We start from the raw sequence: 27,261 nt of genomic DNA, 5'->3' as shown, positions 1-27,261 counted from the left end.
AGGACTTAAACACAGTGCTTTTCTTAGTTTATATTAAACTTAAATGGATTTGAAGCAGCAACTCTGGACTTTAGAGTGGCTAGACTGTTGACACGCTGATTTTAACTGTCTTCTATGTGTACTCAAATTGCTATATTAAGATCTACTCACAATAATGAAGATAGCCAGAAGCTTTTGTTTTAGGAAGTTATTCAGCATTGAAAGACAGACACTCCTCAAACTGGAATTTCAGAGAAGTGTAGAATGAACAATCATTTTCTGCATGCTGAGATGTTATACACATACACACAGATAGATTACATGTGGATAACCCATTTACTTTTTAATTTTAGATTGTTTTCTTGCAAAAGCAATTGTGGTTGGTTTTATATATATGGCAAATTTTAATCTTCTTTGGTTCTATGATTTAGAGATATCTTTCCCAAAAATAAATAGGCATGGCAGGAAAAATAAATTGGCTATCGTAAGAGAAAAGTCAGTACCTTATAAAAAAAATTGACCAAAAAATATATAACTGATATTTGTTTTAGACATCTTTTCTAATTCTCTTGCTTAAAATCTAACACCAGTGCAGTTTTCTTGAACTGAATGTGCATAATGTATTTACCTATACAGCAAAGATGCAAAAATATCATAAAACAAAATAATGGTTTCTCCTAAAGTTGCCTAAGAATTATGCATTCCAAAATATATTAGAAAGTCAAACTGCTAAAAATATACTGATGAAGCTGAATCTGAAGAAGCACAAGAAAATAAAGGTGGATGTATTAGCATCGGCAGATCACAAAGATCTTCAAAAATAAAAGAACTTAGAATTCAAAGACCCTCCCTTCATTTTCAGCAAATATTTAGGGGTTGGAACTTTTAGAAGATTACTTTTCCAAAGCTTCATCTAGCTTCCATGTTGGTTTTAACTCTTGGCATATTTAATGGCCTGCATTTGGTGATGACCTCCGTCTCTTTTCAAATAGGATTTTGGAATCATATAATTCTCTCTCCCTACAGCCGAGGGATGGTCCCTTTAAATACTTTGCCTCAGCCGCCTCATAATCTAAGCCATCAACAGCAGAAATCGAGCAAATAATTGCTTCTGGTAGAAGAACTTCCAAGACAAACTTAATTTTGTCATCTTTGATCAGAGTCAGCATCTTCTGGTCAATTTGCTTATAAATTTCTTGTAGATATTTCACTACCTCATCCAGTTGATCTTCATCTTCAAAGTAGGTTTCAATACAGGGTGTGAAACTCTTTGCATTCAGAAATGATTTCAGCCACTTGGATTTTTTTGTGCCCTTTAAAATGCCCAGGAGGTGGTCCTCTGTTCCTTTTGCATTGACAATGAAATCTACCAGGTTCTTGTTAGCTCGGTCCCGAGCAGGCTTCATCCGGTCAGGGAGAATTTTCTGGAAAGATGCTCTCTTGGCTTGGGATGCCACAGGCAACTGCTCCCCGACGTCATCATTGTATAGCTTTGGAAATATATTTCTGAAGGTATCTTGTTTGATGATTTTCCTGACTGGATAACTGATGTCAGCAGCGTAATACTCAAAGAACGAGCCAGAAAAAGAGCCACAACCTAGCCTAACTCGGTAGTCACAAATCAGTGACACGCACCAATCGATGCTGTCCCGGTACTCCTCCCTGGCTTTCTCCACTAGTGCCTGTTTCTCTTTACAGTCATATTTTTTCAGCCTTCTCAAAGATACTCTAACACCTTTCTTTTGAGGATTCATGTCTGCCTCAACCAAAAGCACACTCGCTTTCCTCTCTTTCCGCCTAATGCTTTTGATCACTGCTGGCCAAAATGGGTATTTCTGGTATTTAAACCACACTATCATTCCGGTTTCAAATGCACGTGTCTCATAACGGAGAATGAAACGTGGAAGGTCTTCATCGTCATCTTCATCATCATTTTCTAATGCAGCTGCACAGGCAGGATTTAGAGACAAAAGCTTGCCAGAAGCTCGGGCTTCTTCCTCAAGATCTTCTAAATCCAGTCTCTGAACTAGTAGATCACTGTTGACTGTATCACGGGAAGGAAGGGAAACCTGATAGTCCCCTGAGCACCCTGCAGTGGATGTCTCAGCACCTACATCTGATTCCACAGAAGACTGATTTTGGCTGGCATAGGAGCCTGGATTCTGATTTGATGGGCCTTCTCCAGGATCTTCCATGTTATTCTCTGAGACAGTAGAGCATTCAGCAGAAACAGCCTGGGCTTCTGGGAGGATGTCTTGTGACTCCTCTTTGGGCACAGCGAGATCTTCTGATGAGGGGACGAACTTTTCTTCTTTAATATAATCACTTTCTTCTTTGAGTGATAAATTCACAGACATGATTGCTGAGATGTCAATCTTTTTCTTTTCTTCTTTTTTATCATCATCATCTGAAAATGAAGGATATGTTTGGCAACAGCTTAAGTTTTCTGATGACTTTGTTTCCATTTCATTTAGCATGCTCTCACTGGTTGCGTGCACCTGCAGCTTATCATCAGACATGGAATCATCACTCTCTGAGCATAGTAACATGGAAGCTGAGTCTTCCTGGAGGTTGCTTTCAAGTTTCCGGAACTTTTTAGGAGGAGGTGAATCAGGCAGCTGACCTTCTGGTACATTTTCAGATGCTGTAGTGGTAAGTTCTTCTGACATGTTTACTTGGCTCTGATTTGTTCTTTCTTTCACGATTTCCAGTGCCATTTTCAGTGATCTTTCATAGGCTGTCTCCTCTCTAGGTGCGACGTCGACCTCTGACTGCACTGCTAGAGAGGACATAATGGCTTCAACAGCAGATTTGGTTAGGACTTCTGTGTCTTTGCTTTCCAAGGTAATTTTCTCTTCCAGTGAAAGTATTTCAACTTCTAGGGACAATGCCTTTTTCCTCTTACTGTCTGATGGACTTTCAGACCTATCTAAAACTTTTGCTGGCCATAACTGGTCTTTCCAATTACACAGGACATATTCACCATCCATTATGATTTAGATTAGTGTGCCAAGTAGTTAGTATTACAGACAAAGAGATTGGCTAGCCTTGTGGCTGCAAATACAAGTCCTAACAAAACACCAGTCTTACTAAAGTTTCTTTTTGATTTGGAACCACAAAGAGTTTATGACTTATGTGCAATGTTTTCTTCCACGAATATGTCCCCAGGATTCTTGAACATGTTGTTTGAATAAGAGAACTCTGGAAGATACTGAAATAGGGAGAACACTATTAACAAATAAAAGTATCTTGTTGAAGTACAAGTCAAGCAAATGGAAGCAAACTGAAAAGAACTGTGTTCAATGAGAGACCTTTCTGGATAGAGGGCTTAATGGATAGGGGGTAATAATATCAGGAAATAAACTTACACAATAATCCTAAGTAAAAAACTCTTATATTGTTGCTGATGAATATGCACCAGTAAAAGTACTGTAGTTGTATACTAGGGAATTTATGTCATTAGATACTTTGACACTCTCATATTCCTGGTATTTCACCTGTGGGAATGAATCTTCAAATGTAGGATCCATGAGGATCATGTGGGGGAGGGTGTCTCACTGAATGTTCAGTTCCATTCTCAAAGTCTTATTCAGAAGTTACAGAACAAGCTAAACAAAATGTAATTCTACTAAGTTCTCAAATGCTTCTAATGTTTCCATAACACTAAAAGGCAATTCGCAAGTTGAGCATATGGCTTTACCTCAAACTCTTAACTGAATTATGTTAATACAAAAGTTGCTTTGAAATTCAAATGCTACACATGCAAAGCAGGAAGCCAAATCAAGTATTCTTTAAGACCTCTGCATGTTTTCAAATGTAAAGCATTTCCTGAAATGGGAAGAGACTTACTTACCCTCTGTAGGGTGGACTGGTGGTTAGTCTTGCAGTGTGATAGCCAACTATCTCGATCCTCACGCCAGCTGACTTGCAAGCAGGCTTTTCACCCTAGGGCACGTAAGTTATACTGCCTTTCTGGGCTAAAATCCAATCACATGCACCTCTGCTATTAACCGAGACTGTACAAAAGGAAGACAGGAAATCCAATCAGTAAAGGGAAGAAATGTTAAAACAAACAAACAAACAAACAAACAAACAAACAAACAAACCCTGTCTACCCAAACTAATGGGCATGCCTTTGTGCAACACAGGGAGGAGATGAGACATAGTCATTAATGTAGATGTCATATTTGTTTTCTCCTGTGTTCTTTCAAGATGAAATATTCTTTACCATTCATACTGAAATGAATTTCACTCTTGAGAAGTGGGAAGTGAGGCATGAGGGAAGGAAGGTAACAAATTAGCTTGTGTCTCCTATGAATCACAATATAGATTTTCTATAGAATCTCCCCATTAATCATCATATGGTTTCCTTATTTAAACATGTACTTGTTTTCAATGGAATGACTTATATGGCACACTGTGTCTCATAGTCTTATTAATTAAAAAAACAGTATCCCTGTTTGGTTTGCCTGCGTCATAAAAATGGTTCCCTGAAGGGAATTTGGGCTTTCTGGTGCTTTTGCCATCTTGTGACCAGTATTGGAATTGCAGCCTGATGGTGATGTATAGGCAGGGCCTAAACACAAGATCCTTTTTTATGGGGGGATAGAAACTGCACTAGAAACAATTCAGGAGTTGTTTTGGGTTTTGAGAATTCTTTATGCTAAATATAAGCACCTAGATCTAGGAATGTGACTCAGTGTTAAGAGTGTTTGCCTGGCACATTTAAGAACCTGGGTTTGATTCCCAGTACCAAAAAAAGATTTAAGAATATTAAATAAAGTACATTCTAGTACAGGGTAGAAATAGGGTGATGTTTTCACCACAGTATTGTGGTGAAACATCACCCTATTTCTGTTGATCCAGAAGCTTATTAAATTAAAATGATACAAAATACATTATACATCTAAAAGTTAAGTACAACTTAAAACAAATGTCTACCATTATTATTCTCTGTCTAGAATTTTGCTTACACAGATAGAAGGATGAATGCTCATTTCAAACCAGGTTCATGAACCCCCATTCTAGAGTATGATTTGAACATAATTTTATATAAATAAGTGTTTTCCTCATGAATTTGCATAACTTATTAAATGAGGCTTATCCCAAGTGTGTAATATTTTATCTGTATGTTTCCCTGAAGATGTAAGAAACAATAAAAATGAATTACTACTTTAAAAATATAGACTGGTAAAGCCATCTCTGATTCTCTAACTAAATAGATCATGTGTATTTTTGTTAGAGATATATTTTTCAGATTTAGTTGCATACATTATATAGTAACATGCATATATTGAGATAGTATATGTAATTATTATCCAATAATTTGCTCTCTTTACCATGTACCCTTTTTCTCATAAACTTTCAAATTACTTCATGTGGAGGCCAATGTTTTGTATTTACCAGATACATAATACCATAGAGCATGCATGTATCATACCATATTTTCTTTAAATGGTTTACAGGGATAAACCAAATATTTTTATCTGTACACTTAAATAATGCAGAAAATGATTTTTGACCTGAAATAATGACTTGCAAGGAGGACACAAACAGATTTATAATCATAACAGCAACCACACTACTTATTTGACCAGATGTAGGAAAAATTTCCACTACTGGAAAAAATTAAGTATGGTTGTGGAAGCATATATATGTGTTTTTGAATGTTTGTGTTTAAAGAAAATGGGTAGCTGTTTGAGCTTCATTTCTTTCATGGTTATACAAATAATCACAAGGCAAGGAATTCTTATGATATTGTAATGGGTTAAACATTAAAAACTGCAGGTTGACTACTCCAAAATGCTGAATGCTAAAAGTTTCTGTCACATTTTTCCAACCACACACATATACATGCATATATTATGTGCCCATGTCTTCGCTCAACTGCACATTTGAACCCCTTCCTGTACTTATGTGTATGTAACATGGTCACACTTTTCAGTGTATTCCAATTAGCAGATGTATGAATACACTGTTGTTAAATACTCCTGTCAGTTTTATTTCTGTGTAAATGAATAAATGTTTGAAACTTCATAGAATCACAGAACACCTCTTAATATCAAGTAGGTCTGCCAAGTTAGGAAATTAGCATGAACGGCCATGCTGCCCTGAAGCCTTAATTTAGAGGCTGTAATCTGATCACCCTTTCCCCTCTGTGGACTTAAAAAACCTTACAAGATGCAAAAGTTCCAGAGGATTAATGTCCTCAAAATTCTAGCAGTTCTCTAAAACTCACAAATCTTTCCTTCCACCCCGAGATCATCCTTCCTCTTTCCTCATTTTTATCCCAGAGCTCCGAGAAGTCACTAGAAAATAAATTTAAGTCAGACATTACCTTGAAGCTTCTTGTCAGCTGCAGCCTGGTAAAATGCAGCTCCTCCCCCAAGGCTGGCAGGACACAACTCACAGGCACTGCTCAGAGAAGGCTCCGCCCCCGCGGTGACGCAGAGCTTAAGGCCACTCCCTGAATTACAGGAGAGACAATTGCCAAGAAAAACCCGCTTTAGTGTTGAGGCATGGAAATGTTCCCCTTTAAAGAACTTCACAGTTAATAGCACCCAGGGTTTGTGTAATTCCCATTCAAACCCTGGGGGTGGATGATTTCTTGAAGAGATTGCAAAACACTATCTCAGTAAGAAAACCCCAGTTTAAACATTGCTTACATATTTTACCTAACCTTCTTTGCCATCCTATGCCTATAGTGATTCTTTTCTTTTTACTAATATGTCTTCATTGCTAAATGATGGGCTCCATTCTGAACGTTTTATGCACATATCATGTGTTTTGCTCCTATTTATTCCCCCATTGCCCTACCTTGTTCCCACTGCCCACTCTAACCCCTTTCCTCTTTCCAAGCACACACAAATATACCCACACCGCTCACACTCCACATAGGATAAGAACACAACAAAAGAAGAAAACCATATACCAATTTCCTAGATGAAGACAGATGCAAAATTTCTAAAAAATTAAAAAAAAAAAACACTTGTAAAACAAATATATTTATAGGTGCATGGAAGTCCATGCTGATCAACACCTTTTAAAGTAGAATGAGAAATATATTGATTAGTATTGCACAACAACTTTACATTATTTTCAATAAGACTTTTTTGCTTTCTGTGTCCAAAACATTGTACATCTCTACTTCGACTCAGTTCTTTTCTTACATTCTTCAGGAAAACTTCAGAGATTGCTTCATATACATGTTTATTTCTAACTAGAAGGTAAAAAAATCATTTCTTTGGAATGATGCTAGCCATTTCTGCATATCCTAGACTATAACAGGAAGTTGCTTTTTCTAGTACTTGCTGTTGTGTTTCATACTTGGGAAATTCAATGCAGGAAGAATTTGTTTTTAATTTACATGTCCTTTGTTCTTCAAAATATCTCTACAGTAATTTTAAATTAGAAAGCCAGTTTGAGTATAATTATACTTAAATTAAAATTGATAACTTGAGAGATAAGGTAGTTTGCCTCAGTATAACACATTATATGACATTATTTATAGGGTATATGTTTTAAATATATGTTTTTTGTTGTTGATTGTTTTTGTTTTGTTTTGTTTTTGAGACAGGATTTCTCTGTGTAGACCAGGCTGGCCTCGAACTCAGAAATCCACCTGCCTCTGTCTCCCAAGTGCTGGGATTAAAGGCGTGCACCACCACTGCCTGGCACTAAATGTATGTTGTTGTTGTTTTTTAATCACATTTATGTAATAAATATTAATAGACCAATAAAAGTCATCCCTAGGCTGAGACTTTTGTTGGTGGTGCTAATATATAAATTATAAAATGTTTGTGGTATTCACAAATCTCACACATTCACTTTCCAAAAATTTTTAAAGGAGGTCATCAAGTCACCAGAAAGGGGAGGGTGCTCTGTTTCAGGCAGTCACTTCTTCCAGCCTATGGCTTTACCATCTTCTTGGGCCTGGCAATCCTTTGGTACATAATTTTTCTCTGGCTAGATATCTAAGAGAAAGGGAGGATGGACAGTCTTGTGGAGAGTTTTAAGGGCTATTTCTGGCAAATACCACCACAGGCCTCTGTCCTCTAACCAGAACTCATGTGTAGAGTGCGAACTACAGTAGAGCCTGGGCAATATAGTCTCCTTGTAATTCAGGAGGAAAATGAAGTTTGGTGTAGCACTCTCTGCCACCGGAAAGTTTTTTCTTTCATTTGTTTAACTGCCTATCTGTGAAGCTTCTAAAGGCAACACCACCAAAATTGGATAAACTGCTAGCCTTGGCTCAATGCCTCACTTTCACTATTTTTCATGTTCACTAGAAATTGACCACAGTAAATAGTTTGGAAAACTATTATGAATTAAGAAGTGAACTAGAAAAATGATGTATGTCACTAAAAATGGACGATCGATCGTAAGCCCCTAATTGGACTACCACATTCTGATATCAACTTATGGAACAACTTATATCTTAGCTATATCCTGGTATTTCCCAGTCTGCCTTTAGAATAGCAGCACAAAAATACTTGATTTTCTAATAACCAAAAAAATGAATAATTGTTATAAAATATTTATTATTATTTAATCTAAAGAGGATTCCTGGGATGATGTATTATAAATGACTTTATTTAAGTGAAGAGAATTGTATGATTTTATACTTTATAGTATTTTAACTACTCATTTGAATGCCCAAGTGTACATAAAATACAGTTAATATACTTTGAAACTATACTTTCCTGTCTATTTTCCATAGCATGCACAAGTTAGCCATTCTTATACTAATTCCATGGACTTTTTAGAAATTTTACTGTTTTTCAGAAGAATAAGAAGAATGATAACTGCTAACGATAAATGCTAAAATTATACTGGTGATATTATGAGGTAGATTATATAAAATAATATATAATGCCTATAATTTTTACATGTCTGGTAGCTTAATCATTAACCAGATAATAACTCATTTCATCCTACATAAACATTACTAGTATTAATATTAAGGATATATTCCAGTGATTTCTTACCACAAGCCAGGCAGTCTTGTCAGCAAGGTCCTATATATCCCTTAAAGTTCATGTTTTGGAAATTTAAATCCTCAGTGCATAAGTGTTGAGAGATGAGAGACCTTTATGAGTTGATTTAAACTCCAGCAAACCTATTAATACCAGATTGCAGGAGTGGTGTAGTCATTGTGGAAATGGGTTGCAGTAAAAAGGTAATGAACTTTGTCCCTTCTTACTTTCTTGTTTGCTCTTTCACTATATACTACTCTTTGTGACCTTGTGATATAATAATAATGCCCCTGGCAGATCTGGCCCCTCAGTTCTTGGATGTTTCAGCCTGCAGAACTGTGAGCTAAATATCTGCCCATTGTGGAGAAATGTCTTAGTCTTAAGTACTCTGTTATAATAGCACAAATAGACTAAAGCAGTTAACATTTTTGGCATTCTCATTTTGTAAATGGGGCATTAGAGAGATTAAGAAATATTTACAAGAATGATAACAGTGTATTTGGCACATGGCATTTGGACCTAGGTACTCTGACTCTAGAGTTGATCACTAAGGCACATTGCAAATCCCTCACTGTAAATAAAAAATGTTCCATACCTGTGTGGGGGATGAACAGCTGAGCAATTTTATAAATCTTAAAGCATTATATGCTGAGAGTCACAGAAACTTAAAAGAAAATTATTGTACCTGATTCTGTATCTAGCCTGCCTCCTTCTTTTCTCCTCTCCCATCGTCTCCTACTTTTACATTTGGCTAAGACAGTCTCATATAATCATGGTAGTAAGTTACAATTCATCATCTTTGCCAAATTATGCTAACTGCAAACAAGGTAGAGTCTGCACACAAGGGAAAGATACTTCACAATGGAGTGGGCCACTCAGAACCTGGACTCCATAACACTATAGGATTTAGTATTTATGATACATTCAAAATAACAGGAGAGGGATAGTGAAAAGATTAACGTTGCTGATGTTCCAGAAGAGAGGATGTAGCTATAAAATGATAGTACAATAAAATCATGTGGGAGGTGATGCAATACAGTCTTTGGATTGTGGAGGTGGTTAACCAGAAGTGGAGCTGTTTGGGAAGGATTAGGAGGTGTTGGAGGTTGGTTCCTCCAACAAGAGTTGGAGGAATTGTGTCAATGGGGACAGGCTTTGAGGTTCTTTCTTTCCTCTGTCTTTGTGTGTGCTTGTATGCATGTGTGTGCCTTATGGTGTATGATGAGCATAGCTGCTTTCCATATGGCACTCAGAGATTCAAATTAGAGGCTACCCACCATGGAGTAAAGGAAAGACTGTTAAGAAAGCTCTACTTTCAAGGTTCAGGTCCAAAGGTGCCTCCAAACATTGAGGCTACTCTGGGCAATACTTTCTGCCTCATCTGCCTCATCGTGGAACTAGTACTTAATACAAATAGATGAAAAATAGGAAGGGCATGAAAATAGACAATCTCCCTTCTGTTAGTACAAGTATTTAGGGACTGATGAAATTTTAGGGTAAAGAATTGTGAAGAAAAAATCGTGTAGTGCACCAACCTCTACTTAAAAACCCAATAATGCAAACCAGTCAGAATTAGGTGATAAAAATACAAGAAATGACATCAAATATATTTTTATGACAGAGACATTTACTTACCTGATACCAATAACAGAATAAAAAGTACAGAAAAACCATAGACTACTACTATCTCTTAAAAACATAGATGTAGAAATCTTCATAAAATGCTATTGCTCAAAGCAATGACATAGATAAAATATATATCATGATCAAATGAAATTCATATTTGGGAATATAAGGATTGTTCAACCTTTGTAAATTCATCCATTTAACTTACCACATTAGAGGACTGAAAATTATGAAAAATCATAGTAACTGAGGCAGACAGAGCATCTACCAACATCCCACCAGATATTCAGGATAGAAAAACCGAGCCGATTATAAAACAAATCAATTGTCCTCAATCAGATCACCAACATCTACAAAAGCCCTACAGTTAACATTATACTTAGTGGTAATACATGGAATGCCTTTCTGCTAAAACCAGGAAAACAGTAAGAATATTTGCTTTTACTGTTTCTCATCAACATTGAATTAGAGGCCCTGATGAATAGAGTAAGACCTGAAAAACAAATTAAGTGTATATGTCTTGGAAAGGTAAAAGTAAAACTGCATTTCAGATTAACATGAATGAACTATAAAGAGAACTTTAATGAATCAACCAATCTAGAGTTGACTATATCTATACAACAAATACTTAAAGCTTAAGATTTAAAAGTCCATGTATAATTTTATTTTAAAAATGCAAGAAGCAGGGCTGGGAGACAGTTTTGTTCATGAAGTATTTGCATTTGCAAGCACTAAGATCTGAATTGGAACCCTATGACCCATATTTTAAAGGCCAGGTGTTGTGGTTTGTGTTTGTAATCCAGTACTTGGATGGCAGAGACAAATGGATTCCCCAGAGCCTGCTGGCTAGCCACGCTTACCCACTTGGCAAGTTTTAGGTCAAGGAGAGACTCCATCTCAAAAAAAAAAAAAAGAAAAAAAAAACCTAAGTGTAAGAACAAGTGTGTTGGAAACTTTAATATACTGATGCAAATAATTAAGTGTATAAATAACCAAGGATATATACTATGTGAATTGACAGAAACACTAATTTTAGGGTGTAAAACTCTCCATACATATCTATTGTCACTGTAACTTAATAAAAATTCCAGCAGGCTTTTTTGTGGAAGTTGAAAGAATAACTCTAAAATATGTTTGGAGAAGTAGAGGAACCAGAATGACACTGAAAAGGAAATAGAAAAGGTAGAAGACTCACATTATCTGATTTCAAGACTATGGTAATCAGGATTATATATAATTGATGTAAGGTTGACATATATAGGTCAACAGATCACAAATAAACTAGTAAATATTGTCTACTGATTTTTGAAAAGTTCTTTTCAATAAATGGTACTGGAACATTTTAAGCAAAATTTTTATCATGACCCCTTAGCTAAGACTATCAACAAAAACCATTCAAAACACATCATGATCCAGTTCTATAAAATCAAATTTCTATAAAGCCAAATCTATAAAATATTGGGAGAATGTCTTTGAGATCTTGGATGAGCCAAAGGTTTATTAGCCAGGAAAAAAATAATCACAAACAATAAAAACAAATAGCAAAATTCAGCTTGAAAAAAATCCAAACTAAAATGAAAAAAATTCAGAGTTGAAGAAAATATGTGCAAAACATATACCTCTTTTAGAGCTCGTATCCAGGATATATAAAATGTTCTTTGAATTTAGTAAGACTAACATCTCAATTAAAATAGATACACAGTTTGCAGTTAAAGACATGAAAATATGTTCATCACCATTAGTAAATATATACAAGGAAAAGATAATGAGGCATCGTTAACACTTTTATAATAACAGCTGGTATCAAAGAGAAAAAAACATTGACAGGAGAGATTTCAGAAAATGATGTAAAGCTACTTACATATTGCAAAAATATCAAACACAACTTTAGAAACAGCCCAAAAGTTGTTAATGTAGTTAAGCATTCTTAATCCTTCAAAGCCAATAATTCCACTCTGAGGTATTTACTCAAGAGAAGAACACCCCCCTCCCGCCCCGGCAAGGGTCTGCTTTGAATTCTTTAACTACTTCAATCATAATCATTAAAACCTGTACATCTCTTGATGAATTGTTAGCAAATCATAGAATATCCATATCATACAACACTTCTCAGCTGTATTAAGGAATAAACTACTTATACATGCAATAGTTTTGCATGTGTAAGTAGAATATTTATCTGTTGATCAATATAATGAAATTGCTAGATTCAAAAGATTACTTTATGATTCCATGTACATGACACCCCAGGAAAAGAAAATCCATAGAAACAGAAATAAACTTGCTGATTGTCAGGAAGTGGGATAGAGACAGTATATAGAATACAATGAGGTCTGAATGTCATATTTTGGAATTAATAAAACATTCCATTACCCAATTGTATTGTTTTGTGACTAAGTTTGTTAAAGCTCATCAATATGTACAGTTTTAAAAAAGAGTGGATTTAACTCTATGCAAATTATGCTTCAATAAATATGAGTCTTCAAAAAAAGAGAGTAACCAACTAGAATATAACCCATAAAAACAATTATATTTTACTCTGATAGAACTGGAAAAACACTGTTTTTTTCTTTGAATTAATTGACTACCAAAGAAGGTTGTGTGTACCAAATATAAGGATTAAAATATCCTTTTAAATACAGAACAAAGCCTGTTGCCTATTAGATTATTTTAATTCCCTATAATAATTTATTACTGTATTAATTTTTAAAGCATTTGGGAGGCTTCCAAGACAGGTAGCTTTTGATATGATTATGTAACTCTTCTTGTAAGAGTTCATGTCTTTGCTGCCTAGCTCTTCCATTGAATTAGCAAAAGACAAATGTCAAAAAACTTGAAAGGCTAATATCCTATAGCTTATGAAATTTATTCTCTTTGGCACAGCTTTAATCATCCTGAAGGTCTTCCCATGCCAGTCAAATATATAGCTATAAGGAAAGGGAAGAGATAAGAAAGAACGATGGGGAAACAGAGTAGTCAGATTCTCCAACTCAAGATGGGAGAGCTGGTTACCCATGTGTTCCCACCGCAAAGCAGCTTCTAAACACAGAAGAGATAGCTTAGCTACAGAATAATTAACACTATTTTGTGCATTAGGTTCATAATATGAACAGGAATTTTCTAGTTAAAATATTCTCAAAGATCATTGTGAGGTCCATGGACACTGTTAAAGACACTGTTAAAATAATCCTTAGACCTTCAATGGACATTCAAACTATTTAGGGACCTTTAAAACAGAGTATTCCAATGTAGTATATCATTGCCATGGAGAAAAAAAACCCTCCATAATCTTAGGTCAATGTATGTAGCATGACACAAAAGCTTTAAAAAAAGAGAATAACACCCAGGCAGTTCTGCACACCACCATAACTATGGAAATCTATAGAATGCCAACAGAGAGGATCTCTGAGAGTGAAGGCTGTATGGATTGTGTAATGAGAAACCTATTGAAGGATAAAATCCAAGAAAAGGAGACCAGGGCCTCACAACACATCGTTATAACACATACACAAACAAAGCTCTACTATATGCCCAAACTATTAGGCTGTGCTATTCTTCACTGAAGGAACAGACAGAAAGACCTGTCTAGAATCCACTACTGGTAACTTGAAGAAAAAGAAAGGTGTTCCTCATAACACCTGCCATTCTCTGCGACATCTACAGGAAAGACCAAACTTATTCTTAACACCCTGATTTAAGTATTTTTTGGTGAGGCCATAAGAGAGATGGTAGATCAAATAATTTAATACCAATTTTCTCAGGCAGGTGTTATGGCAAGGACCTCTGATATGTTTAAACCATGTGTCTTGGAACCCAGTTCTAGCTATATTAGCAGACTGAATGGGCAACTTGTACCACCTAATATCAAAACATATTCTACATCAATACCTTTTGGACATCAGCAGCAGCCTAAGTGAGCAACACCAGGCAGACAATGACCAGGAAGAAGGTGCTAAAAAAGTATAAATTCAGTATGAAGCACAGATGATCTAAATATAGACATGACTCATTAGTATATCTAGATTTAGGCAAGAAATCATTTAGTGAGCTTTCAATCATCGATAAAAGTCTTTAGGTCACAGTGATTTATATATGACTACCTAGCTTAACCAAAGAAGCAGTTGTATCTATCTAGGTGCTTCGAAAAACTTACAGTGAGCTTAAATAAAGGGCCAGAGAACTATGTCAGTCAGTAATGTGCTTGCCATATGTGGAGACCTGAGCTTGTGCCTGCAATCTCAATTCTGGGACGGTAGACAGGCAATCCCTGGATTTAGCCAGTCTAGCCAAGTCAAGAGAACTCAGGCTCAGTAAGATATCTTACCTCAAAAATGTGAGGAGTATATAACTACACACACAAGCATGTACTAACCCCATGAACATATACACAATCCAATAAAAAAGCTTGAGTTAATAATTTGAATGTATGAAACTAGAAGATAGCTTTACTTTTTAAAAAAGGAGTTGGGGAGGGTGGAGGAATGTCTCAGCACTTTATAATGCCTGCAGCTCTTTGAGCTAACCTGAGTTCAGTTCCCAGCACAATATCAGGAGGCTCACAACTGCCTAGAACACTTGCTCTAGGAAATACAACCCTGTTTCGGCTTCCATGGACACACACACACACACACACACACACACACACACACACACAAATGAATCTTTAAAAAAATAAAGAAAAAGCCAGGCGCACACCTTTAATCCCAGCACTTGGGAGGCAGAGGCAGGCGGATTTCTGAGTTCGAGGCTGGCCTGGTCTACAGAGTGAGTTCCAGGACAGCCAGGGCTACACAGAGAAACCCTGTCTCAGAAAAAAAAGAAAGAAAGAAAAAGAAAAGAAAAGAAAAGAAAAAAGATTCCAGGCACTAGGTGAAGACCTGAGACTGTGGCTAGGAAGTACTTTTCTAATGTCCTAGGACCTAGGCCTTCTTGCAGCCACTGTATGAAGGGAGTGAGTGTGTGTGTGCTGACAAATGGGAGGCAGGCAAGGGGAGCAGGGAGTCCATCAGGATACCATTTCCATGGTTACTTTGGAAGTCTTGCAGCTTTCACAGTTTAGTCTAGGGATTGCTCTTTTAACTTGGGTAAATTGCCAGAGCTCTTTATCTACCCATATCAGCCAGATAGAATTCAGGGTCTGGGTCTCCTCCGCTGGCCTAGATAACATAGTAACCTATCATTAAGAGGATGGCAGTCAGAGGTTTGGAATGACTGACATAGCTGCTTATTGTCAGGATGCTTTCCAAGGTTTTCTTGTGAGTCATATGGTTGGCTTGGACACAACAGACTTCCAAAAGTAGCTATCATTGTGAACATTTTTCTAATGTCATTGTAGAGTTTTAACATACATTTTCTTCAACTTAAATTCATATTCAAAGGAACTCATTAGACCTTGAAAATATCACAGTTAAACCATATTTGAGTTGTCCTGTGGACAAACTAGGACACACACACACACACACATACACACACACACACAGTCTCCTCTCTCACTCCAGAATCACTAGTAGAGATGGCCCTGGTTCCATATAATTCCAGCACTAAGGAAGCAGAGATAGGCAGAGGGCTGTAAATCCTAGGCCTCTAGTCTACATAGCCAGCATCAGGCTGGCCTGGACTATAGGGTGAGACCTTATCTCAAAAAAACAAACCACAGGGGGCTGGAGCAATGGTTAAAAGCACTGGCTGTTTTTTCAGAGGTTCTGGGCTTGAATCCCAGCAGCTACATGGTGGTTGACAAACATTTCTAACTCCTGTGCCAGGGGATAATCACCTTCCTTTGTCTTCGGGGGTATTACACATGGGTGTAATACAGACAAACCCCATACACACAAAATAAATGAAGGAGCAAACAAACCAAACAGGCACTGGCATCAATGCACCGCCTCAAACAGCTTTGTCTCCTGTCTGACCACATGACTGCAAGTTGTCTTCATTCTCACTCCCGCTGAGTTCCCGGACACGTCTGCATTTGCACTGACGTTTTGGGGACTCATAATGGATCACAGGACACTGCCTACATCACTTGCAAATGTGATATTAACTGAGACTGTGCCAAAAGGGAAACAGCATGTTGAAACAGCTCACTGCTGCTATCCTACAGTGATGAGAAACTTGAGTGATGCTACGTAGTACAAGTCTAGGAAAAGACACAGATTCAAAGCATAACTTCTACTGAGGGCCAGTGTTTTCTGAACCATAATAAAGTTGAAGAAACAAAAATCAAATCATTGGTCGCGGAGAGCTGCCTATACTTATTTCTTTCCCAGCTTTACAATGTGTGAGTTTTAATTTGCTATGCCATGGCTACTGAACCAGAAACAAAAGAAACCCTACTCCACATCTTCAACTTCATGTTTTTCACATAAACTGTTTTATGAAATGGAAGGCTCTTCTCTGTCACGTGACCTGGGGTGCTTTGGCTCTGTGATCCAGCTGTCTTGTTTCTCCCTCCAGCTGCTTTCCCAACAGAGCCATGATTCTGCTGGGCACTTCTGCCATTGCATAGGCTTTCTAGTGCTCAGATGCATCACAGGTACACTGCCCACATCACTCACAAATGCGATATTAACTGAGGTAGGACCAAAAAGGAACAGAGAGTCAAACTGGGTAAAAAAAAAAAATTCCCTATCAAAACTCTTGTATGCATGCCATTTTTCTAGCATAAAATTACCAGGCAGAGACAGAAGAGAACAGAAATAACAGAGCTTTCTGTCTACTATGAACCAGACCATACGACCTCCATTTAAAACATTTAGAGTCCTCACATCAGTATTGGATGGGGCTTTGTCTTCCTTATGCACAAAGAGTTTTTCAAATGAATTCCCATTATATACTACATGCTGCCTTACACTTTAATAATACAAAATGTGTTTCACTGTTTTGTTTGCTCACTTCATAAAAACACTTGTCTGAGGAAGAATTATGCTATCTGGCAAGCGCCATCTTGTGTCCAGAAGCAGAACTGTCACTACCATGTCCTTGGAGAAGGGTGGGAACTACATCTTGCCAGCCAGCAGCTTTCTCAGGCTTCTAGAATATACCAGGCTGAAAATCACAGCTTTGTTATGCATTGCACAAAAGGTGGAATCCAAATGTCTCTACATACAAAAATCTTTACTATAGATAAATTTCAAATATGGGGAAGCTACAAAAAGTATAATTTTGGAACTATTAACTCTACTAATAATTGCCTGTATACTTTATATATTCATACACATACAAAGGAATCCATACTATTACAATCCAGCTTTTTTTTTTGTTTTGGTTCTTTGAATCAAGGGGCTGTTCTGCAACCCAACCTGGTCTGCAAATCACGTTGCAGTTTCAAGCTAACTTTAAAACTCAAAGCAATCCTCCTACCTTAGGCTCTTGAATGCTTGGATTATAGATATAAGACACCATACCTGGCAGCCAGTTTGGTTCATTATAATGCATTGTTTCAAATTCTATCCCCCATCCACCAACTTTGAAGCATGCTAGTCCAAGATTTTTTCCAATGTTATTAGAAAATTACTAAGTGCAAATTAAAGATTATTTTAAATCCAGCATGTTTGTTCATGCCTACATTCTCATCATTCAATAGGCTGAGGCATGAGGATTGTCACAAAGCCAGCCTAGAACTACATAGTTCCAGGGGAGGCTGGTCTAAAGAGAGCCTGTCTCAAACAAAACAAAACAAACAAAACAAAACAAAACAAAACAACAGGTTACTTTAAGACAGAGATGGTAAGACTGCTTCTACACCATCACATACAAATTCCACTAGAAGATCAATACCCTTTTTTTCCTGATTTGGTGACACACACTTCGTTAATCATAGTTTTTCTCCTTAAATAACTTAAAACACTGAGGCCATTCTAAACTTACTCTTTTCCACCAACTTCTACTTTGCAGACAGCTTTTCAAATCACAACAGCTTCATACTTTTAAATTTGGCAGCTATGGAACATTCCATAGGATTGAAGTATCGTGCTGCATACTACTTTTAAAACTGCATAGAGAATTAAACCAAGTGCCCTATCTCACTTTTAAACTGAGATAGCACAGAAAAAAGAAAATAATGGTTCTTATGGAGCACTGCTCTACCTGTGGCCTGAGAGGCGCCCTCATAAGCAGGATACACGCAGGGCTGTAGTCTACACAACTTGGCTCCTTGCTTGACTGGGTCCAGAAAAAAAAAATCCCCTCTCAGCCAAAGGAAAGGGTTATGAGAGCGTGTATCTCTGTGTGGATTTATGTATGTGTGTGTGTGTGTATATGTGTGTGTGAGCGTTCGAGTATGTTTGAAATAAAATAGTCTGCTGTCTCAGCATCGTTTTGCTTTTCTAATTATAAAAATTATCAGGGATTAAAGCAATTCTGAAAATGCTGAAAGCAGTTAAAATTAAAAGAAAAGGTTATGCCTCACTTCTGCCACTACCAACTACACCCAAACAGTGGGAGACACAAGGAGTCTAGTTTCCCGCCCCCGCCCCCAGTCAGGAAAACGCGCATTTTTTTTTTTACAAGTGATATCACTCAACAGCGTATCTTAATCTCCTTCCAAGCCCAAGTACCTTTCTATGTCATTCATTTTATGTTTGCATTTTCTGCCAGTTATTATTTTTGGCAGAATGCAAATATTTAAAACAAAATCCGATTTAAAAAACAAAAAACTGTACCGGAGACAAAAACATGGAATGCCACGTAAGAAAATGAACATGAACGGCATGCCTCACTGAAGTCTCATTTTAGAAGCTGCAATCTGATCACCTCTCTCCACACTACGGACTTTCAAAATTATCCGAAAACCCCAAATTCCAGAAGATTAATTCCACCCGAGTTACGACAAATCTATCAAAACATTATTGCATTCCCACCTCTCCCAGGCAATAATCTCTATTTTCTTTTTCCACCTTTCCACCAAAGCGCGAAGAAATTGCCAGAAAATAACGGGCTTTAAGACAGCCATTACCTCCCAGCTCCTAGTCTGCTGCCGCCGCCTGGAGAAGTGCAGCCCCTCCCCCAGGACAAGCGCTGCTGCGCGCTTCCCACCAGCAGGCATAAGCTCCTCCCCTTCTCGTGCTGGGGGCTGCAGGGAAGAGCCCCTGGGGAGGGGCGAAAGCCACTAGCTCAAACTCAGACTTGTTTCAGTCTGGGGGAAAAAAAAAATCCAGAAACGTGCTGCTTCTTCTTCTTTTTTTTTTTAAACTGGAAAGCAGAAAGGCAACATGTGTCCTTTACTTTGCATTTAAAGCACCAGGGTGGATAATCCCCTCCCTGAAAAAAATGCAGCAATGTCTGTAACACACATTAAAGACCTAGATAAGAATAGCTTTTGCAACACATATATGTTTTGTCTACTCTGCCATTTTATTTCTGCAAACTAAATTAAGGTCCAGTTGCTCAAAATGTATTAAAAATATTTGCCATGCCCTCCTTTGTGATTGAAGTGAATTAATAACATCTTATTTGGTGGGAAAATCAAGTCTTTGAAAGATTAATTTTCCTGGTCCTGAGATTATATGCTTCCCCTACCACTTGCTGTGGTGTGTGGTGTGTGTGTGTGTGTATGTGATGTTGTTTGTGTGTGTGTGAATGTGTGTAGTGTTTATGAGTGTGCGTGTGTGGTGTGTGAGTGTGTATGGTATTTATTAGTGTGTGTGTATGAGTATGTGTAGTGTGTATGACTCTGTGTGTGTGTGTGTGTGTGTGTATAAAATCAAGTCTTATTCATCCTTCTAAAACTTTCACACATTTTAGTCATTTCTAAATATGAAACACTAATTAAATTCTTTAAAGAAATGTGTATGTGAATATAGTAAAATTAGGGAGGGAAACCTTATAGCAAAAACACTAAGCCAAAATGGCAAAACTTGACAAACTTGGTACAACTGTTCTAAAGGTGAGTGTGGTGCCTTATACCTATAATCCAAGCACTGGGGAAACTGAGGCAGGAAGCTTGGGGGTAGTTGAAGGGAGCTTGGGCTACAGAGCAGAAATGGACTAGAGAGTGAGCACCTACCTCAAAAACTAACAAAACCCACCAAAAAATAAAAATAAAAATCAAATGTCAAGGCAGCCTAAAGTAGCTCTTACAAGTTAATTAGAAATAAATAGCAGGACCAAACTAAATGGGAAAGACCCAAAGGACATGAATAGGCTAGGGAACTCTGAGGGAATGAACGCTCTGCTTCCTTGTAAGCAGGTTCATACAGAGCAGCTCTAAATATCTCTGTCTGTGGACTGCTAAAAGCCTCAAAATTTGGCAGAATTTACTTAAATTTAGTGCTTTGTTCTAAGGCCCACTTGACTTTTACAATTATCTGTGTTCTGCAATTTACCATTGTGCTAAAGCTTACACTTTGGCTCCCTTGTGCAACTCCATTTTCTAACAATTTATTCAGTGGAGCTCCTTAAATCCCAAACCCTCAAAATAAAAACAGCACCATAGGAAAGATACCCACTTACTTTAATCATCCAAGAGATGTAAATGTAACTAAGACTAAACCTTCACTTTTTAAAGCTCAGTTTGACTGAAAAGCAGCAAAGAAATTATAAAATCAACAATTGGTAAGAGTACATACAAGGAAATAGAAAGTCAGTCCTGCTATAAACCCAGGGAAGGGACAAGAAAAAAAAAAAAGCCAAAGCAAGTCTGTCTGTGTATACTATGTGTCCTCTTTCTCCATCATGGTCCACAGCCTGTTTACTAGGATGCAAGGTGATGTTGTTTACCCTCAGATTATGGGGAAATCAACGAATGTAATTGGAAACTGAGTGAGGTTCAACATCACAGCCCTGGTGCTGCTGGCATCCTTAGTATTGGCTCCACTCTCCGTCTTAGCATATTTTGGTGAACTATGCCTTTGTGCTGACCATAACTGGCATAGGGTTACAACATTCCCCTAAGCACTCAGTCATTATGGCACATCTTTCTTTGCTGCTGAAGCTTGGTGGTCAGTTCCCTTTCAGATCTGCCTGTTCCTGTAATGACTCTGAATGCAGTAAACTTATGCAGGGAAAGACTCACTCCGCTCTACTTTATTAATGATTAGCCATCCCTTCTTCCTGAGCTTTAACTCCAACATGGTAGTTCCTAGAGGGAGTTATATCTTACACACACTGCCTGGAAATAACAATTCGGAGGTTTACATCCCTTAAGATACTGTTATGCTAAGTTTAAAACCAAACATTCTAAGATGTTAAAATATCCCAGTAGCTAACAGAGGGAACAGGTAACACAAATAATCTCCTGCTCATTTTAACAACCAAGAATAGAGAAACAGCTGGACTGTTAGCAAAGCTCTTCCTGTAATAAATGGGAAGAAGAAAAAAACTGTTTGCACTGGGCACTCTACAGAAAGAAGCCATCATTCTTCCAGAGACCCTAAGCCGAATGGTCAGGCAATGTCAAAATGATTCTGTACCCACTCTGAAAAGGGTAACCAGGGTTTGTTGGTGAGGTGGCAGTCTCTGTTGGTAGACTCCAATGTCAGGGGTGTTACAGTAATATTTTTCAAATAGGAAGTCAGATAGTTGTGGCTTTGAAACCTTTATTACCTTTTTTCCCCCCACACAAATTTAGGTTGTCACCTCCACATCCCAGACAGCCTGTTCAACAAAGATGAATGAGTCACGTGGACCTCTAATGTTAAACATAGGTTGTTCAATATCAAACAGTAACCACAATTTCATGATGTGATAATAAAAAATTGCAGACCCCTGTAGTGTTTTCTAAGAAGCCTTGTTTTATTAGCCTGTTTTTCATTACCCAGAAAATTCACAAGGTAGCTTGGAGAAAATATTTTCAATGAGTGAGAACTGGGTTAGATTAAAACATAACCCCCGAAGAAAGGGGACTAGATAAAAGGCTTCCTTGGGCAGGTAGAAAGGTGGGTGAACAATGAGAGTGGAGATAGGGTGCAGGTCAGAAAGCAGACAGAATCAGAAGGAGGCAGGATGGACAAGACCACAGAACGACTAAGATAACAGAAACCGGATACCTTATCTTTCTCTTTTCTCTTCTGTTGTAAAAGAAGAAAGGGACTTGAGTAGGAGGGTCTTTGGCACTGTCAGGGACATTATTTGTGTTCCAGGATAACTGGAGCCTTTGGGGCTTCTCTTCCTTATGCTGGGGAATGCTAGGTTTTAATGATTTCTGAGCTGCTACTGCTGCCCAGTTTACCCAAGATAATTGAAGAAAATCTCCTGGACAAAAGACAGAGGACTCAACTTCGACAACACAGCACAAACATTGGAGTCAGAGATTTGTGATGGTTGCCAGAAAAGAAGTGAGTGCCTTAAGCCACTATGAACACTACGCAGGAAAGCACACAGATTTCCTTCTAAGGAGAAAGCCTTGGGGCCTTTAAGCAGATCTTAAGAAACCCTAGTAACTGTGCTGTCAGGTATGTGGTGATAACAACCTACAGCACTTCTCAGGGACTCGCTATTCCGGTTTACAGACCAGCTTTGGATGGCCACTACCATGACTTCTCTTTAAAACAGGAGGGGCTTTCTCAAAACTATGACGCTTCATTCCACTTCTCCTGGCTTCAATAGAGGGAGCCAAATAAACTAGCCCAAATTTTCACCCGAAACCAGCTCTGAAACAAAGGCAGTTTTAAATTTAAAATACTAAATATCCAAAATAACTGAACCTTTGCAATCTCAAAATGTCTTTAAATGTAAGAAGTAAACTAGAAGAATCATACCCTCTGTCGCAGTCTGTCTGACACTATGGCCCAGCTGTTTTGGTTCACACTTCAGCTGTTTGCCCAGCAGAGCCTTCACCCTTCTGGGTACTTGTATTGCTGCACTGCTTTTCTGGTCACAAGTGGTATCACAGGAAGGACTAGGCAAAAGGAAGACAAAATAAAATCAATAAAATGAAAAAATGCAGGGAAACCACCTACCCAAACTCAGGCTGTCATGAGGCACAGGAATGCAGTGAAATTGCATCCCTAGGAGTCTCATGATATGCTGATTTTCCTTCTTATTCATATATGTTGCAATGGTGTTTAGAACAACTCTGTATTTGTTTGATGCTAAAATAATCAGGAAATTAAGAGGCAGAGACATAAAAGAAGGGAAGCAACAGTTTCCTTGCTTGCTCTTTCAGCTGCATTCTATCAATCTACCTAGGGTTTTGTTATCATTTGGGGTACTTCGTAAATCCTCACAGGACTCACTCTCCTTGTATGGAGTTTTCAAATTATATACAACAGATATTTCCAATCACATCCTATGCAAATGTTCATAGTCTGCTCAGACAAAATAGAATTTATTATTTGTTTGTCCACATTATAAATATGATTGCCTAGAAAACATTTAGGAGACCTTTTAAGTGCCAGACAATAGGGTGAGGAACAGTGGGAGCAACTATTGGTTCTCCCAAGTTTCCAGAATTATCATTCTCAACTTAAACATTTCCCTCCGCCTCCTCCCCCCCACCCACCGCCTCTCTCTCCATCTTTCTGTCTCTGTCTCTGTCTCCATCTACATCTCCCCATCTTTCTGTCTCAGTCTCCGCCTGTCTCTTGGTGTTATGTATAGAAACAGGGCCACAAACTTCTCATTCTAGAGTTTGGACTACAATCTATCTAATGCTTATTATTTTCTATACAGTTTTGGATTTGTATAACAATAGTGATCAAAATATGGCAGTTTGCTCATCATATTACTATATATTTGTATACTTATATTTGAATGTTTTGAAATTAAGACTGTTTACTCCTCAATAATATAGTTGGTATTTCTATATCAATAATTTCCACATTATCATTTGTGAACTATTTTAGACTCCCATATCTCTAGATTTAATTTTTTCTCCTAATGAAAGCCACTCAAATATGCTCTTTTTAAACTGAAGATATGTAATACATAAGTTGAAATACTTTTTTCTCTCTAACTCTACTTACATTACCATTTTTAAGTTACTATTTGTATATTCATTTTCTCTTATACTCCTTCTATTAATATACAATTCTCTTTTTGTAAATGATTTGAGATTACATTATGCAGAATTTTCTGGAAGTTACTTAAGTTTAGAGTGAACCTTAAACCTATTTTCTTATCATTGCATTTAGAGTTATTTCACCTTTATTATTGAGTGTGTGTGAGTGTGGTGGTCATGTGGGGTGGCTTGGTATGCATGCGAAGGCCGGGGGAATTCTGTAGAGTCAGTTCTCTCTTTCTGTCTTTACATGGATTCTGGAGACTCAGGTCACCAGCCTTGCAAGGCAAGTGTATTTACCCACTGAGCCATCTGGCCATACTTTATTATTTTTACAACTAAATAGTATTCAATGAGAGCCTCCTACATACTGCTTAACATGTGTTTGAACATTTTCTAAATACTGTCTCAAGAATACATATATATTCCTCTTTGAACCAGTCTGGACTATAGCATAAGTAGCTGAATTTTAAGCAAGCACAGGGAATTGGGTAACCAGCCTTCTCAGATCCACAGGAAAATCCAGCTGTAGCTTAAGACAATGGAATGTATGTGGGCATCTGCTCAAGCACCTGAAACAAAATGAATTATTCCCTTTCACCTCCATTCTTGATATCTGAGTGCAAAAGTCCGAAAAGTCTATAACAAAACCTTGCATCTTCAGCATGTTCTGCCTGAGTTGTTTACTACTTTTGATTGTATTATTTCGTCACATGTACACTTCAATGCACTTGTTCAAATTACATTTATTCAATCCTCATAGATAGTTCACAAGTAGCTTTTCCCCTTCTGGTTTTAAATTCTCTCTTCAGTTAATTTAGGCCAATCTAGGTACTACATGCTCAGTGAAAACAAGGAAACACATCGGGCACTCCCTTCAATGTTCTTTAAGAGGAGGCATCCTTTATTATTAGATGTACCGTTTATTCTGTTTGTTGTAATGAATGTTTATTGCTTTTATGATCTCTCAGGGTTTGGTTTGGAGACAAGGCCTAGTGTAGCCTCGCCTAAGTATTGGAAGCTGGCTTTTTAACTCCTGATCATCCAGCCCCCACCCCTCCTCCCGAGCCCTGGGAATCCAGGCTTTTACCACCCCCATGCCAGCCTCTCACTCTTACCTTTTATATTTTTATACCATTCAGGACTCATCCTCTTGGTAGGTAAGCAGAGATGTAGAAAGAGATCATCTTTTACATATTATTAAAAAATGTGATATCTTTTAAAACACTGAGTATCTATTCTTTGACAAAAATAACCCCATTTCAGCTCCCTGAGGTACTTGAATCTGCAAATTATACTTTACTGTATACTTTTGATCAAAATTCACCGAAACATTAGTATCTGTGGCAAACACAACGCACAGAAAGTAAGCCAGCATCCCAAAGACTTTAAATTTTCATTTACGACATCAAAACTTTTCTTTCAAAATAAGAGAGATCAATTCGCGAAGATTTTTTTCTAAACATTTACCACAGCCACCATGGCTCTTTGACTAAATTACCAAAGGATCCATTCAAAAGTTAGTGTTTGCGACCTCGTGAAGAATGATTTTTTTTTCCTCAGGTGTAACATGATCGCCAGCTCTCTCCCATTGGACTTTTAAAAGAACAATCTGGAATACAAAGCTCAGTTATCATTTCTCTCATAGAGGCGACCGGCACAAAGCGACACCCCTTTTCCTTACTTTCACCCCGCGCCCCGACTTTTCTCACCTTTCTCACCGAAATCTCCTACAATTCTCCAAAAACACCTACTTCCCAGGCAGGCCTGAAGACGCAGCCTCTGGCGCCCGGCACCGCAGCAGCCGCCGCTGCCTCTGCCGCCGCCGCCGCCGCCGCCGCCGCCAGCGGAGAGCCTCTCCTTCAGGCAGTCTCCCCCTCACGAAGCTGCAGTGTCCCTCAGGCAAGCCGCGAGCGAGTGGCGGGCCCGAGCCTCGGGAGCCCTTATAAGAGCAGCTTCGCCCCGCCCACCTCGGGCGTTCCCGCCTTCCCCTCCGCCCGGGACGCTCCGCCCCCTTCTGTGAGGGAGGGGTGGAGAACAGAAGGGCTCGGGTGCTCTGGGAAAAAAAGTGCAAAACCAATGCCCAGCTCAAGAGAAGACAAGTTTTCTTTTAAAGAACTTTGTACTATGTGGGCCTCCGAACATACGTTCGATTTCCATTCAGACACATAAGATGAGTGACTTCTGAAGGAAAAGAAAAGATAAAGAGGCAGCCATATAAAGACGATGTAGTTAAAACAGTCTTCACGGGGTGGGCGTGGGGCGGAGGGGAGGGAAGTTGCCTGTTCCTTGTTTTTTGTAGCTGCTGCTGTTGTTGCTTTGCTGGTCATCTTTTGTACTTGCTTCTCTTCTCCTTCTCCCTCCCTCCACTTTCTCCCTCCCTCCCTTTCTCCATCTCTCATTTTTTTCTTTTGTATGAGTTTGAGATTCTCTATGCTGTATAGTCCGATCTTACGTTCACTGTCTCCCTCCCCCAGTCTCGCCAGTGTGCTTACAGGTGACTTGACCGCATCACCTAATTAGGTAATTTCTAAAGAAAATCCATCCATGTCTGATTATACTGAAATTAGAAATACATGCATCAACAATAAACTAGTCAGTAAAGGTGAAGGCCTTTTTTTCTCTCTAAACGGACTGAGAGACAAAGGGCCTGGAGTTGGGTGGGTGGGAGGTAGGTAGGATCTGGGAGGACTTGGGAGAGAGGAAACCGTGATCAGAATATGTTGTATGAAAAATGTATTATTT

The 27,261-nt window shown here is 38.1% G+C and overlaps 1 protein-coding gene across 1 annotated transcript; it reads right to left on the bottom strand.

Moving 5' to 3' along the window:
* Positions 1–546: 546 nt before the first annotated feature.
* Positions 547–26,376, bottom strand: Pwwp3b (PWWP domain containing 3B). Its single transcript, XM_052171730.1, has 5 exons — positions 26,229–26,376; positions 23,276–23,415; positions 6,317–6,445; positions 3,833–3,995; positions 547–3,190 (listed from the first exon to the last, which is right to left on the bottom strand). Exon 5 carries the CDS (start codon positions 2,967–2,969, stop codon positions 927–929), a length of 2,043 nt encoding a protein of 680 aa, XP_052027690.1. The 5' UTR covers positions 2,970–3,190; positions 3,833–3,995; positions 6,317–6,445; positions 23,276–23,415; positions 26,229–26,376; the 3' UTR covers positions 547–926.
* Positions 26,377–27,261: the final 885 nt, after the last annotated feature.

The sequence above is a fragment of the Apodemus sylvaticus genome, chromosome X (genome assembly GCF_947179515.1).
Source record: "Apodemus sylvaticus chromosome X, mApoSyl1.1, whole genome shotgun sequence".
Classification (NCBI taxonomy): domain Eukaryota; kingdom Metazoa; phylum Chordata; class Mammalia; order Rodentia; family Muridae; genus Apodemus; species Apodemus sylvaticus.
Note: the sequence above shows the minus strand (reverse complement) of the source record. Positions and strands in the feature narration are given on the sequence as shown.